Source organism: Marmota marmota, unplaced genomic scaffold, assembly GCF_001458135.2.
Source record: "Marmota marmota marmota unplaced genomic scaffold, marMar, whole genome shotgun sequence".
Classification (NCBI taxonomy): Eukaryota; Metazoa; Chordata; class Mammalia; order Rodentia; family Sciuridae; genus Marmota; species Marmota marmota.
Window position 1 is genome coordinate 19,647,671 of NW_026000196.1, and position 15,950 is coordinate 19,663,620.

General features: G+C 47.3%; 1 protein-coding gene across 5 annotated transcripts in view; it reads right to left on the reverse strand.

Annotated features, from left to right (window-relative positions):
• Positions 1–15,950, reverse strand: part of Apba2 (amyloid beta precursor protein binding family A member 2) — a 218,902-nt gene that overhangs the window by 18,722 nt on the left and 184,230 nt on the right. For 4 of the 5 annotated variants that reach the window (XM_048790386.1, XM_048790384.1, XM_048790383.1 and 1 more), the window contains 3 exons: positions 6,561–6,706; positions 5,513–5,548; positions 2,489–2,575 (listed from right to left, as the gene is read on the reverse strand). In XM_048790386.1, coding sequence (XP_048646343.1) covers positions 2,489–2,575; positions 5,513–5,548; positions 6,561–6,706 — 269 coding nt within the window. The remainder of the gene's footprint in view (positions 1–2,488; positions 2,576–5,512; positions 5,549–6,560; positions 6,707–15,950) is intronic. The other variant, XM_048790387.1, reaches the window with a different exon arrangement.

Genomic DNA, 15,950 nt, shown 5'->3' on the forward strand with positions numbered 1-15,950 from the left:
TGTAAGGTCCACCTTCAAGTGGCATTTGGGAACCTGGATTTCAGTGGATTTGCCACCACCCTTAACTGATTAGGAGGACTCATTCAGCCTTACCTGCACAAACAACATATCCTAAGATGAATATCTCTTCTTTTCCTGGGAGTCTAGAATTTTGCTACATGCTAGGCAGAGCATGCCTAGAGACCTTGGGTGCTGAGTCTCTGTGAGCCTCTCTGGTAGATAAAACTTCACAATCATTGCTGGGGAAATTCAGCATGTCTCATGGGACTCCACAGGGAGAAGATTCTGGAAACACAATCCAGGTATCTCCTAGACTTCATCCACACACCTTTCCCTTTGCTGAGTGTTATATAGTTTGGGTCTGGAATGCCCTCCAAAAGCTCATGTGTTGGAGATCTGGTCCCTAGCCCATGGTGCAATGGAGACATGGTGAAACCTTTAAGACATGGGGCCCAGTGGGAGAAAGTTAGGTTATAGGGTGTGTGTCCTTGGAGGAAATGTTGGGATCCTGGTCCTTTCCTGTTTCTCTCTTCACTCCCTGACTCTTATATAGTGAGCAATTTCCTCTACCTTATGCTCCCACCATGATGTGCTACCTCACTACAGGTCCAAAGGCAATGAGGCCAACTCACTTTGGACTGAAACTTTTGAAACTATGAGCCAAAATAAACTCTTACTCTTTGCAAGTTGATTATCTCAGGTATTTTGTCACAGAGATGTAAAGCTGACTAATACACTGATTTTGCTCTGTATCCATTTGGTGAATGGATACATCAATATGCCAAAATCCTTGAGTCTTCTTAGAGACTCTACTTAGGGTGGTCTTGGGGATCCCCAACATTGGTGGTTAGATGAAAGATAGAGGATGGAGAGGTATGAGGTGGGGAGTGAATTCAGACTGTGTCCACAAAGGATGAGGAAACAAAGTCCAAGTCTGAAGCCTCACAAACCAGATGCCTGGCCCCTGTCAGAATCAAAGTTGCTCATCAAGTTCTGATCACTTGTGAGACTCTGCAGAAGGAAGATGGGAGTGGGGGGGTAAGACACAAAGAGTGGGACAAAGCACAGGCCTAGGCATGGAGACAGACATGAGAGGAGGAAGTTGAGTCCATTACCCACCCTGGGATATGCCAAGGGCCTCAGTAGCTGGGCAAGGCAACATGATGCTCGGAGTAGGAGTGAGCCTCAGCATGAGCCATATAATGGGGTTATTTCAGCTCCAAGATATGCCCTACTGCTTCCTCTGCCCCCAAATTCTAGGAACCCCATGAATGGGGAAGCAGGGAAGGAGCTCAGGGCTCCCAGCTGGTTTCCCCACCCACTCCTGGCCTCTTAATCCCTCAGGAAGTGACACATAGCTCATCTGCTACCTACTAAGCTTATCTTTGTTCATTTAAGCAGGCTGGTATAGATAGTAGAAGATAGTATTAATAGTTTGGAATTTTCCTGAATTTTCCCTAAAGGCCCATTATTCTCTAGCCCATAGCACTCTTGGGAGGTGATGGAACCCTGAAGGTGGGGCCTAGTGGGAGGAAGATAGGTCATCGGGGTGTTCCCTTGAGGAGATATTGGGGCCCTGGCTCCTCCTCTGCCTCCTTCATTGTTTCCTGACTTCTAGAAAGTAAGCAGCTTCCTCCACCACATGTTCCCACAATGATTTGCTACCTTGCCACAAGCCTAACAGCAATGGGGCCAACTGACTATAGACTGAAACCTCCAAAACTGTGAGACATTAATCTTTCAAAGTTGATTATGTCAGCTATTTTGTTACAGTAACGGAAAGCTGATGAACACAGAAAACAAATGAGAAAAACACACTGATATTGGGAACCAGGGTCTATGCTGTGGGAACAAGAGTATATATGAAATTGGGGATGGTAAGCATTCTATGCTGCCAATAGGAGACATAAGTATAAACCCATGGCTTTAAAAAACATATATACCATCTGGCTTTGTGCATTGCCAGGCCCCAGGAGCAATGACACCCTAGAAACAATGAGCACAGCCAATACCCAGGGCTTTTTCCTATATGTCATTGCTCACTAAGAGGAGCCATGGTGCCTTGAAGAAATGACTGATTCCAGGTCTGGAGCAGGAGGGCTTAAGGTAAGGTGAAAATGTCTTTGTCTCAGAAAGTGTGGAAGTGTTCAACAACTGGAAGAAAGATGCCAAAATGATAATGCAAGTTAAAAAAACAAAAAGAAAGAATCCCAGAGTTCAGAGTAAAAAAGAGGGAGGGAAAAACAAAATTAGAACACACTTTCTCATAGAACATCAGATAATAAAAATGGAAAGCATGGTATCCTTAGAAAATCACCATTTTGCGCTTCCAATGTTATCAAAAAAGTCAGGTAAGATCATCGTCACCTGATCCCTCCTGCACCTGGGGACAGTACTTCTACACCTGGACTTTGTTCCCTGGGGTCCCCAAGGTGTGAACTCTGGAGATGGCTTATGTGATTTTAGACACTGCCTTTCAAACACTCACCTGTGTGTCAGCATTTAAAACTTTAATCCTCTGTGTGGAGATGAAGAGGTCCACTTCCGTCAGTGTCTGCGCATCCCCCTCGGAATTCTAAGAAAGGACAGTGGATGATGTTACCAATGGAAACATTATTCCAGCAAAGTCCTGGTAATTTCATTAATTACCCTGCATCCTGTGGAAGGAAATCGCAATGCCTTGGCCAAGAATCCATAGCTAAGTGAGAGTTTTAAGACAGTTTTTAAAAGGCACAGAGAAGAGGGAGAAAGCTGGCTTCTTGGAAGGTCAAATAGGAAAGGGACACCTGGGGTCTGTGTTAGAGTCTCCTCCACCAGCAGAAAGCAGGTTGAAAACTTCTGACCCTTGCGGAACTCACTGAACTCAGGCTGTGACTTCTTGGATTGGGGATTCCAACTCTCCTCAGGAAATGGGGAAGACATTTTCAAAGAAGTTGGATTAAAACATCAGCTCTTCCTTCTCACTTAACCAGCCACAACCAGATGGACCCCTTTGACCTTGCCATCTGAAAACCATTAGGGGAGTGAGACCAAGAATAGGCCCAGTGCAGCCCTCCAGTGACAGAAGTGGGGAGAAGTTGTCACACCAATGACCCTGGTTTGTCACCTGTGCTGGAATAAGCTGTGAGTTATGTTTCCATGGACTGTTGTGGAAGCTGAGTAACAGTACTCAGGTCTGCCCCCAAACAGGGTAGCCTTTCATTGGTTTTTTACACCTGGGAGAGTCCTAATTACTACTGCACACTGGTAATGAAAAATAGGTCCTGTTGGTTTGCCCACTGGGGTGAATAATTCTGTGTGGTTACTCAGGAGCTAACCGTGGTAGATCTTCCAAACAGCAGAAACTATGGCTTAATTATTCACCAGAAAATCTCAAGTCAATAATCTCCCTGCTGACAGTTCCTCAGGAATTCTGAGTCGCAGGAGCTCAGAATTACAATGTATTATAATGATAAATTTGTATTTTAGCTCAGTTTCCAGGGGTAAAGATCTGTGGGGCTTTCAGTTTACCACGGGATGATGTTGCTTTTAACTAATTAGAAAGAGAACAGAGTCCTAAACAATCCAGCACCAGGACCATGGAGGAGCTTTTTCTGTTTTAAAAAATTGGGTTATGGGCTGGGAATGTGGCTCAAGCGGTAACGCACTCGCCTGGCATGCGCGGGGCACTGGGTTCGATCCTCAGCACCACATAAAAATAAAATAAAGATGTGTGTCCACCAAAAACTGAAAAATAAATATTAAAAAATTCTCTCTCTCTCTCTCTCTCTCTCTCTCCTTAAAAAAATTGGGTTATGTACAAAATCAATGGGGTTTTAAGAGTTATATTCTTTAATTGTAACTCAAAACTTTCTTGCTCAAAGAGCAGGTCAAAGCCAGAAGTAAATCAGAAAAACTGCAGGTGGTCCTTGTTGTTACTGACAACAGCGGACACTTGAAATACACCTGAAGTAGAAGAGGCTCACGGTGGGTAAATAGATGGAGCCACAATCCTAGCAATAACAGAGAAGAGGACAGTCACCCATCATGCACCCTAGTGAAGAACAAAGGGAGTCCTACAGAGGGACACCAGAGAATAGGGTGGGCCTATTCAGCATGTCCAAAAATGGGGTTCAGCCATTATCAGGTGTTTCATCAGCTGGGGACAGACCAGAAAAGGGGCCCTCAGCAATGACCCTGAGCATCTCACTGCCCTACAAAGAACACACCTTAATCAAAAGTAACCTGGGGGAGGTGACATGGGGGTAGGAAAGATGGTGGAATGTGATGGACATTCTTGCCTTAGGTACACGTATGACTACACGTATGGTTTGATGCTACACTGTGTACAATCAGAGAAATAAAAATTTGTGCTGGAATTGTGTACAATGAATCAAAATGCATTCTGTTGTCATATATACCTAATTAAAATAAATAAATAAACTAAAAAAAAAGTAACCTGGTTGCTGAGGCCTTTCTGAGCAGGTCCCAGGAACAGGCTGTGGTCCATAAGGACTCCCCTGCTCCCACCGATCCAAGTCCTTGACAATTCAGGGGTAGAGTGAAAGGCTACAGGCAAGGGACCCCTCTTCTCTGGAGGGGGCACATCCCAACTGCAGATGTGCAGCTGGGGCCCATTCCACTTTGCCCAGAGGCTCCCAGAGGAGGTCTGTTGGCAGAACCCACTTTAGTCCCCCAAAGACTCACTGCAGATGGAAGGGAGTCTGCAGCAACAGAAAATGCTACCACTTCAAAGTGAAGAGGGAGGACTAAATCTCTTGTTTTTAAAGCAGAAAGAAACATTAGCCAACAAGCCAGTGCCAAGTCTCCATGGATTTGCCCTGGACCTTCTGACACTGGGCATTGTGATATTTTCTGTATGAGGACCATGTTTAGAAAATCACCAGCTTTTATTAAATGACTAGGCTGACAAACAAAGGACTAAATGTCAATCCAATTTTTAAAAGTCTGTCCAGACTCCAAAAACTTTTTTTTTTCCTTGTGGCACTGGGAATGGTACTTGAGCATGCTAGGCAGGTCCTGTACCACTGAGCTACAACCCCAGCTAGCTCTCAAAAACGATTTTCAATAGAAAGGCAGCTCACAGGCAAACTGAGCTACTCATCATCCTGTTTTAGTTAATGAAACTTAATAAATGTAAATATCAGAACAATTTAATTAATGCTGCACAGGAGGCCCAGGTACTAAATACAACACACTGTCATATCAAATGGCACATAGAAGAGGAGCTTCACAGCATTAGCCATGCTCTAGGATATGAAATAGTCTAAAAAATAAAAATAAAAAGGACTAATTATTAAATTCTTCTGTAAGTGGGTGATTAAAAAAAACAAAAATGAAAAACCATAGTGTCTTCAGTTTCATTCAAGCATCTAGGATTCCCCAAATAAAGGAAGAGAAAAGCTGTTTTGTAATATTGTTTGGATTCCCACCAGAAACCCCCCATGGTACAGAGCAAGCCATGGTCACACAGCAGACACCACTGTTGCAGGGCCACAATGGTGCTACACACCGCTTTTTTCTTGATCTTAGCAGCCTTTTGCATCCTCTGAGCAGCATGTAAGAGAAAAGAAAAGCAGGTGGGCACAAAGAGAAAGAGGACAAAATTATTTCAGTCTTGTGCTCAACCCCCCAATACTCAGGCCTGGCATCCAGCATAGGTCCCCTGCAGGGATAGGGGACAGTCACTGCCTGTGCTGAGCACCCAGGCTAATCAAGGGAAACCCATATACATGCTCGTCCAGTGCTAGAAATAACTGTCAATCATCCCATCTACAGAGGGTGCAACTGAGGACAGGAGAGATGTAATCAATGGGCAGGAAAGCAAGCCAGGCTGGGTCAGGAGCAGAGGGTCCAGGTCTCCTGGTTGCTTTGCTTTTTCTTGACCACTAAGGATACCTCATGGCTTCCCTTTCCTTCCAATAAAGGAGGTCAGTGAATGGCAGGGGAGGGGAGGGGGCTGACATGCTGGGAGTACAAACCCCACCTTGCCCAGAAGGGGTGCTATCTCAGCCTGATCATCCCCTCCCTCCTGAGCCCATTTGGTTTTGCTGACATGGCCACATCTTCCCCTTGTCTAGTTTCACCCACTGTTCCAAACCAGACAATCCCACATGCATCTAGAACGATAAGTCAGTCCAAGTTTTTCTTGAGGTCATGTATTTAAATAAAACATGACTTATTTTCCCTGCTCTGGAAGTACTTTGGGTGAAGCTAAAAATACACATACTGTTGAAATGGGACTTGAAGCTCCAAACATGCTTTATGACTAGAATGCTACGGAATGGTCATCTTTTAAAAACTGTGCTTCTGAGGGGCTGGGAGGACCATTAAGGACTTATTAAGAAGAGAGTGGCCTTTGTGGCCAGTCTAGTATTTGCTCAGCCAATATACAAGTCTCCCTCTGCCTTGCTGGGCACCTGGGCCATTCCCCTTTCTGTGCCAAGGGCAGTGAGTCAGAACTGGACAGGACACGTGTGTTCCACTGCACTCTTCCACTTCAATGCTCCCCAGAGAAGCCCAGCTGAATGAGCATCCCTTGGGCCTGGGAGCACTCCTACCTTGACCCTGCTGACGGCCTCCTGTGCCTGCATCATTCTGATGTTTTTGGAAGGGTTGCGTTCAGAGAGCAGCTGGGTGGACCCCAGGTAGTTGGCAGCAAAGATGATCCCATCGATGAGGTCTTCTGGCTCACAGGGCCCTGGAACTGAGCGGGGAGCAGAGTGAGTGTCTTCCAAGAGGAGAAACGCCCCAAACAAGAGCTCACACACCTGGCCACAGCACAGGGAACCCAGCAAGCCAGGACAGGAGTGAAAGAGAAGGACGGAGCCTTCTAGAATCTGCCAGCACTCCGGAGAAGCCAGTCTTCTTTCTCGTTATCCCTGGGTGCCTGGTGCAAAAATCAACATGTGGGCCAGAAAAGTCCGCGTGAACAGTGTCACAGGACCATTCCAGGATCCCAGGTGACTGTTACTCAAGGAAGCTCAACCTCCATGATGACAGGCACATGCCGTAAACTAGAAGGCACTACTTCCTAAATGACAGCCCTTTCTGTACCTTCCAGACTTCTCTGGAACTACAGAGGTGACCTGAAAGAGCATGCTCTACTTCCTCCTCTACTGTGCTGTGGGATTCCTGTTTGCCTGCAGCCTCTCATCCAATGATACTCCAGCCAAAGTGAGGCGACAGGATCCCAGTTGCCTCTGGACTATGGCGACCCAACAGAACTTCCTGCCATGATGGGATGTTCTGCCTCTGTGTTGTTCAGTGCAGGAGACACTGCACTGTGTGTGCTGAGCACTTGAACTCTGGCTCCTGAAACTGAGGACTGAATCGTTTCCTTGGATTTACGGTTGTCCCTCTGCATTTGTGGGTTCTACATCTGTAGGTTCAGATCGTGTACCATATGGTTAGACTTATGATGGCTGGGCCTGCACTGAACATACAGACTCTTTTCTTGTTATTATTCCCTAAATGGTACAAAAATCAACATGTGGGCCAACATTTACATTTACACAGCATTTACATTGCATCGGGTATTCTAAGTCACCTAGAGATGATTCAAAGTATACAGAAGGGTGTGTCTATGCAAATACCACAACATTACATATAAGGGACTGGAGTATCCATAGACTTTGGTATCCACAGGAGTCCTCTGTGGATACTGAGGTATAACTATGATTTTAATTAATTGAAATTAAAAAAAAGCCCCATGTTAGTAGCTAGTGGCTCCTATACAGTGCAGCACAGCTTCAGTGAGGGGTCGGCCAACCTCTTCTATTAAAGGGCCAGATGGTAACTATTTTAGGCTCTGTGGTCTCTGTTGCAATGATTCGCTTCTCTACCTGAGGGGCAAAAGCTGTTGTAGACAATATGGAAATGAGTAGGTACAGTCGTTATCTCAGTAAAACTTTATATAAGCAAGCCACGAGGACTGGACTTGGGGCTGCAGTCAGCAAGCCACTGAGCTCCTCTGTGCCATCACTCACCTTCCTCTCAGGCCCAGGCTGGCTGCCTTCATCCCCCCAGCACCACATGCTTCCTGGCCAGAGGCCTCCCTTTCAGGGACCCTGGCTCCTAGTTTCTTCCTCCCACCCTAGCTGCCCTCACACTAGCCACTCCAATGTCCCAGGACCAGCTATCCTGTATTTCCCTGGCCCTGTCACAAGCACCTTCTCCTGACCTCTCCCTACCCTCGGCCAGCTGCCCAGTGGTCTTACCTCCAACTCCCTCTGTTGCTTGAAACTATCACCCCACAACCCACCCCACAATTAGGATGCCAAAGTCCGTTACCTCAATAACTTCTGGCTGACACTCTCACCTTGCACAGTCTGTCTGCCCAGGGTTTGGCGAAACTCTGACCTGTTTTCTTTGGACTAGTGGCTGGAAAAAAGCTATCCATGGGGGCATATTGCTACCATTATACATTTATCATATGTTCCCCCAAAGCCCTCAAAACTCCTCAACAGCTCTGACACTTTTCTCTAGAAAGCAGAGCCTCACCCTAGGCACCAGCAACGTCCTACCTCCCTCTGTCCGTCTGAATTTCGGCTGCATTTCCCTCACCTGCTCCTTTGCCACATGGCCGAAGTCTGAACCCCTCCTTCTGGGTTTTCCGTTCAGCAGTGAGGTCTCCCCCTGGGGTCTGAGGACCACCTATAAGCCCATTCCTCTGTCCCTACAGGAACCTTTTGTCCCTCGGGCACTTAACCAAGTCTTATCATTTGGGCCTCCCCACAGTTTTGAAACATCCTCCAGTTTCCCCAAGTAAATTTAAAAAGACAAAAACCAAAAACCTTCACACCAGTGTCTCTAGTGGCCCTCCTCTCTCCTGCCTTTCAAAGCCAAAGGCCTAGAAAGAAATGCCTCCTCCCTGGTGCACCCCAGCCTGGCCATTGTCCCTACCACCCCATGGACACCATGTTTGCTAACAATGCCCAATACCTCTGGGCCAGCACATCCCGTGGGCCCTTTGGTCATCACTTCACCACTGTCTCCTTCTGAAGTCACACCAGGACTCTCCCCCTGGAGTACGCCCCATCTGATCTGGGACAATCTGGGGGCAATTACCCTCCCCCCACCAAGTTCATAACTAGAGATCCTCACCCCAAGGCAATGGTATTAGGAGGTGGGGGCTTTGGGAGGCAATTAGACCAAGAGGGTGGGGCCCTCACAACTTGGATCCGTGCCTTCTAGGAGAGAGTCCCAGAGAACTCTCCTGCTCTGCCTGCCCTGTGAGAACACAATGAAAGGCAATAATAATTCACAGCCTTGAACGTGGCTTTCACCAAAGCCACACCATCCTGGCACTCGAACCTTGAACTTTGAGCCTCCAGACTGTAAGAAACACATTTCTGTTATCTAAAAGCCACTCAGTCTCTAGTACTTTGTTGAAGCAGCAAGACCTGAAAAGTGAATCGACTTCGCCCTGAATTCTGAATACTCTTTTGGACTAGAAACCAGATCCTTCATTCACCCACTGCTCCAAGCCTCTTGGGTCCTCCATTGGAAAGTTGATGTCCCTAAGCCTCAAAACCCAGTTTCCCTGTTTGGAGGTGAGTACCCAAGGCAGGTCAGGAAAACTTTTCCCTGTCACCCCAACATCAGAGACCCCAGAGCTTGGAATACTGAGTTCTTGCTCACAACCTCAACCAGGCTGCTTGGGTGTGTCACTCTCAGCAAGTGGCCAGAGTGAGCAGGTTGTCAGTCACCCTGAAGTGACCTGAGAGGTGAACTTGAGGCTTCACTGGCACCAGACTGACACTGGATTCTGCCTCCATAGTCTAAACAACCCTCTGAGACTTTGGTTCTCCTAAAATTCTGGGAGAAAATGGCACATATCTTTGGGGACGCCTGGAAAGAGACCTGTATATTATACTTTCACATCTGCAAAGCTCAGCACTGGATTTTGAAAACTGTCTAAAAGGTCTATACCCAGGGGCTCACATATCAGGCTGAAATACTAGGAAACCACAGATGCACAAAGGCAAACACAGACTCTCAAATGGACCCTCAAAACTTCACCCTAAAGCCCCCACAGGCTGTTCCCCCACCCCTAATGGTTCTCCGGTTGCCTCTCAAGGGATTTTTCAATAACCTGGGGGCCTCTGCAAGACCCTCACAAGGACTGAGCTGAAGACCCTTCCAGCCTGGCCTACAGAAGTCGTTGATCTAGGTACTTTAAAGCAATATAGTGCTGTTACCGTAAGCCCAAACATGGGCTAGAGAGCGACTCTCATAGGTTTAAACATAGTGTTGAGACCTGAGAGGCAGGTAACCCTGGTATCTAGGGGCCCAGAGCCCTGGTCCAGGGTGCTGACCATGCTCCATGAGCTGACTTCTTCAGCCCTTGTGGGGGACTGTGAAGGAGCACCCCCACAGTGGTGACACCTCTCAAAGAAAGTCCTACAAGAGCTAACCAAGAGAGGGGCTCAACTTCTGAGCCCGCAATCCCCCAGGCTCCTGATCCTAGGACCTATTCGCCCTGGGTCCAGGACACTTGCTCCAGGAGTACATCAGGGACTAAGGGGACGGGGAAAGACCCTGCACAGCTTTAGAACAGGCTCAGAGAAAGGCTCACCAAGTCCTGGGATTGATATAGGCTTTTTTATACTGAAAGAAAGACTGGGGAACTGTGCCAGGTTGGGTGGGGTGAGGAGGGGAATGAATCTTTGCCTCCTCCCTAGTCTGTCACCATTTTAGAAGCAAATAAGGCAGAAATCTTCCAAGTCCGGCCCCTCTGAAAGGCACAGGCCTAGGCTTGCTTTCTCAGGCTGCTGCCCAGGGACACTGGCCCCCACAGGCTTGGCAGATCTCTGCAGAGCTCCAGGGCCAGGGTCAAATCATGCTTTTTCTTCTACCTCAGGCACTTTGGTCCTCGCTCTGGAACAGACAGATCTCCTTGCCCAGCTGGGCAGGCAGGGATGCGCCAAGCAAGTGGCGGCTTCAGGGCTTATAGGGGTGGTGCCAGGGGAGAAACCCTTCCCATCTGCCCACTAGCAGCAGTGGTTTGTACTCCAAGTGCACCTGTGAGGGGGAAGCAGAGGCCACCCGAATAGAGGGAACAGAGTTCCAAGCAGCACCCTCCACCCCGACCTCCAGGACCTCGGACTATAGGTCCCCAGTGTTTTACTACTTCATGTCACCTTGCCCTTGGGCTTTGTTCTCCCCAGTGCACATGGTTTGGAGCATTCATCATTTGTTTAAGGAATCACAGTGATGCCCACGTCCTCTAGAGGGGCCTGAGGCAATGACAGTTACTGACCAGAAGACGGTGTCACTTTGTCCTACAAGAAGGTGCTGGTCCTCCCAGCCACCCTGGGGTGCCCTGGGCATCACACCCTCAGTCAGCATCGGGGGCTTGTTCTGAACAAGTGAGCTCAGGTCTTATGTATGCATGGCACCCTGAGGACCCCAATCCCTGAGAAGAGGTGGGACAGGCCTTGCCTTTTGAATCAACTCCCAATGCCTTCTGACTCCTCCCTTGCCAGTTCCCACTGTGACCTTGGAAGCTCTCTGGATCTTGCTGAGTTTCATGCTCCTGTTTGAACATGGACTCATGTTCCTGAGTATATTTATGAAGGACTGGCTCCCTCTCCCCCTGGAGTGTGCCCATCTGATCTGGGACAGTCTAGGGGTGAATACTCCTGTGTGAGAAGGGCAGCTGGACAGGATGTCTGTTCTCTGGGACAAGACCAGGGAAGCATTCAATGACTTAGCTATGACTCCACAGATGTCCACCTCTGTCTGGCCTTTCTTCCTTCCTGTCTTGGAGACTTTTCCAGTAGGAAACCACAATTGTAACAGTGCTGCCTTCAACTCACCTGCAGAGCTGCCTCCTACCCTCATACATATGAGGGAAGGAACACCAAACACAGAAGAGTGTCCGGGGGGGGGGTGAGGAGCTGTTTTGGACCCACATTCACAGTTGTCAACTCCAATCATGAAATGCAAAACCCAAATCAAACAGCTTCCCCACTGTATGAAAGCAGCTGGTCCAAAATGGGTATAAATTGTTCTCATTTTGCACAATTCCTGCACTAACCCTGAGCTGAGACCACCAGAGGGAGACGAATGACAAAAGAATAAAGATGAAGCTTTAAGGGAGAGCCAGAGAGTGATTTCTCCTCTTCAGGACCTATCTCTGACTTAACAAAGGCCTACGTATCGTGTATCCGCGCGGTTTGGAGAGGGATAAGGTACTCCAGTTTGAAGAAGCCTTTGTTTAAAACACTTGTTAGGAAAACCCAAGGCCTTGTCAGACTGTAAGAAACACATTTCTGTTATCTAAAAGCCACTCAGTCTCTAGTACTTTGTTGAAGCAGCAAGACCTGAAAAGTGAATCGACTTCGCCCTGAATTCTGAATACTCTTTTGGACTAGAAACCAGATCCTTCATTCACCCACTGCTCCAAGCCTCTTGGGTCCTCCATTGGAAAGTTGGAAGGGAAGCAGTGGCAGAGCCATAACCAGGGACCCTCCCTCGTCTCTGGGAAAGATGATTCTGTACACAGGTACTGGGATGAGGCTTCCAATCACCAGCCTGGCTCCACGTGGAGGAGGGCAGCTCCTCCTGTGCCTGCCTCTCTTGGGTCTCAGAGGGGCAGCTGGGTAGAAAGAGGTGGAGGAGCACAACCACAGTGGGGGCTTGGGGTGCATCTCAAGATCTGGTGCTCTCTGCACAGACAGGAGATCCCATGTGCAGCACCTACTCCCTAAGCACCAGCCCTCTGTGTGACGGGATATAGTCCCAGCCAGTCCTTAACAACCCCATGAAACAGACCTCATTGTCCCAATTTTATAAATAAGGACCATTCAAGTGGAATGAAATGACTTTGCCCAAGATCACTGTTCCAAATTTAAGTCATCAGATTTAATATATATATTAAATATATATATANATCTTTTTAAAAAATATTTATTTTTTAGTGGTAGATGGACACAGTATCTTTTATTTTATTTATTTATTTATTTTATGTGGTACTAAGGATCAAACCTAGGGCCTTGTGTGTGCCAGATAAGCTCTCTGCCTCTGAGCCACAACCCCAGTCCAGCCTTCAGAATTTTTGAGCCTACTGTGTGAAGACCTGTATCGTGAAGAAAACAAAGAGCTTGCAGGTTGGATGTCAATCCCACCATTACAAGACAAATGTGTCTGGAAGGCCCGTGGTGAATACCAGGAAGAGAAGACATGACCCTAGAGAAGAAAGAACAAAGGGGGCCAGCCCTAATGAGAAGGAATCAGTGAGTCAGAGGGCAAAGAGGAAAGATTTCTAGGTTGAAGCAAGAGCAGATGCAAAGGCCCTGGGGTGACAGAGAGAGTGGTACTTTGGAACTCTAAGAAGTCTAGATTGCCTGACACAGGATGGGCCATCAATTGGAACAAGTCAGTGAGAGTGCTGATCAAATGTGTGAACCCTGGAGCTACACAGAAGATTGTCACTCCAGGGCAACCATCAGGGAAGTGGCCCAGTTACTCTGGCTACAGAGGGGCAAACAGTGGAGAAGGAGAATAAGATAAGGAGGGACTGGAAAGCTGGTGGATTGGCTGGATGGATGGAGCTGCCACTCCCTGAGAAGGAGCTGCTGGAAGAGGACTGTCCTACGGGGGTGGGGATGCTGGACATGTTTGCTTGCAAGAGCCAGGGCATCTTCCAAATGAAGCTCAGGAGGCAGCTGACTCAGGAGTCCAAGGTAAAGGAACAGACGAGGGAATGAACTGTGTGACGTGCCACTGAAGCCACAGGCATGATGAGTCATCAAGGGGAGGGCAGGGGTGGGGAGAGGTAGGGGAGGAGGACCCAGAAGCCAGCTCTACCAAGTGCCAAGAAAAGGGGCTTGGAAAGGGAGTCATGCCCATCTGTGCCTGTGCTAGCAGGAGGGCTACAAGAAGCCCTCATGTACTGGGCATCGTGACAAGCAGGCCAGCAGTGACCTTGGAGCAGTTCCAGAGGAGAGCCGAGCAAGAGCCAGCCAGAGGGTTGAGGAGTGTGGGAAGGTGCAGACTATGAGGCAGCCGTTCCCCAATTCTTATTTGGAAGGAGAATAAGAAAGTGAATCATTGGCTATGCATACATGCAGGATGGACAGACGGGTCCAAGAGCCAGTGGAGAGGAAAGTGAAAGACACAGGAGAGAAGAGATGTCAGCTACGGGATGTGCCCAAGTACAGAAGAGCACCTGCCCCCACTTAGAGGAGGGGCTGCAGCTCTGATGGGACAGATGGAGGGGGAACACTGACACCACGTGCTAGGAAGGCCACCCAGGTCAGCAGAAAAGGCAGTCCCTGAGAAGGGGGCCTTCAGATAGGAAGACGAGACAGTAAGTGACGAGTATCAGGGTCACATAACTGGGTCGAACACTGGACCTTCTGCTACAGAGCCAAGGTGTGTGATCTCCAGACCCTGGAAAGGCTCTGCCACCTCCAACGCCTCCCTCACCACACCTGCTTGTCCTAGACTCAGAGGTTCCTGCACCACAGGGGCCTGTCCCCCAGAAGTGCCTTTTAAAAGTGATCTAATAAGGCTGACAAGAAACAGAATATGCTGTCTGTGAAACCAGACCTGCAGGGCATTCAGCAGGGAGAGGCAGCCCCGAGCCTGCAGTACCGGCCAGGCTGTCACTGAAGAGGAGGCTTTGGAGTTCCACACTGTGGCACTTTACAACCCGGCAAGTGACATAAGGTCACTGGCCGCTGGGAGGCTAGAAGCCATGACAGAATGAGGGAAGGAAGGTCAAAGCCAAGTTCAATCCAGTGCCCAGATTTGCTCAAGACAGATCCTCAGCATAAGCTTCTATCTGGAAGAATGACTTCCCAGAAAAAGCATCATAAATTTTAAAAACCTGGCAAAATCAGGAAAAGACCTATGCCTAGGCTGTTACTGCAGCACTGTTTGTAATAGCAAAAAACTGGAAACCACCCAAGTGTTCCTAAATAGGAGGCATTTATCCAACAGTGGCATTCTACAAAGCATCCTCTATATACTGCTGTGCACAGTACAGAACTTTGGCATAATTGCCAGGATTTAGCAATAAGTGAAAAAAGCAAGATGGAGAAAAGGGGTGCCCATCACACCATTTACCTAAGGGAAAGATAACGCTTACAATAAAAATGCATAAAATGTTAAACATTATACAATGTATGTATATATATATATATATATATATATATATATATATATATATATATACATATACACATACTAAACCATCAATGGTACCCCATAAATATGTACATTTTTATGCTTTTATATATCGGTTAAGAGAATTTTTAAAAGTTTATGCAAAGATAAAACAATTTAAAAAATAAGAAAATAACCTATCAAACATTAAAAATGGTTATCCAAATTGGGAAGAAATACATGCACAAATAGGGTAGAGGAAGAGACTTTGACTTTGGAACCAGGCAAGTATTTTATATAATTACACAAAAAAGTTCAATGAAAAAGCAAATTCCTAAAAATTAAAAGAAAAATGAAACAAATCTAAGTGTGTATCCACTTGTGACATAATCACAAAAGGAAAAACTATGCCCAAATATTGTTTTGGTTTGGATAGGGAGATGTCTCCAGGAAAATCTGAGGTGTTAATGCAGGAAAGTTCAAAGGTGAAATGATTACATTAAGAGAGCTGTAACCTCATCTACGGATTAATCCATGTAGAAGATTAATAATTTGAATGGATTACTGGGTAGTAACTGCAGGCAAGTGTGGCATGGCTGGAAGAGGTGGATCACTTGGGAGCATGCCTCAGGGGACTAGATACTGTCCCTGTGTCTCTTTCACTCTGCTTCTCAGCTGCCATGAGCTGAGCATCTTTCCTCTATCACGCCTTCTGCCCTGATATTCTGCCTCACCTTAGGCTCAGACAAATGAAATCGCACAACCATGGACCGAACCTTTGAAACCATGAGCCCAACATAAACTTTTCCTCCTCTAAGTTGTTCTTGTTAGGT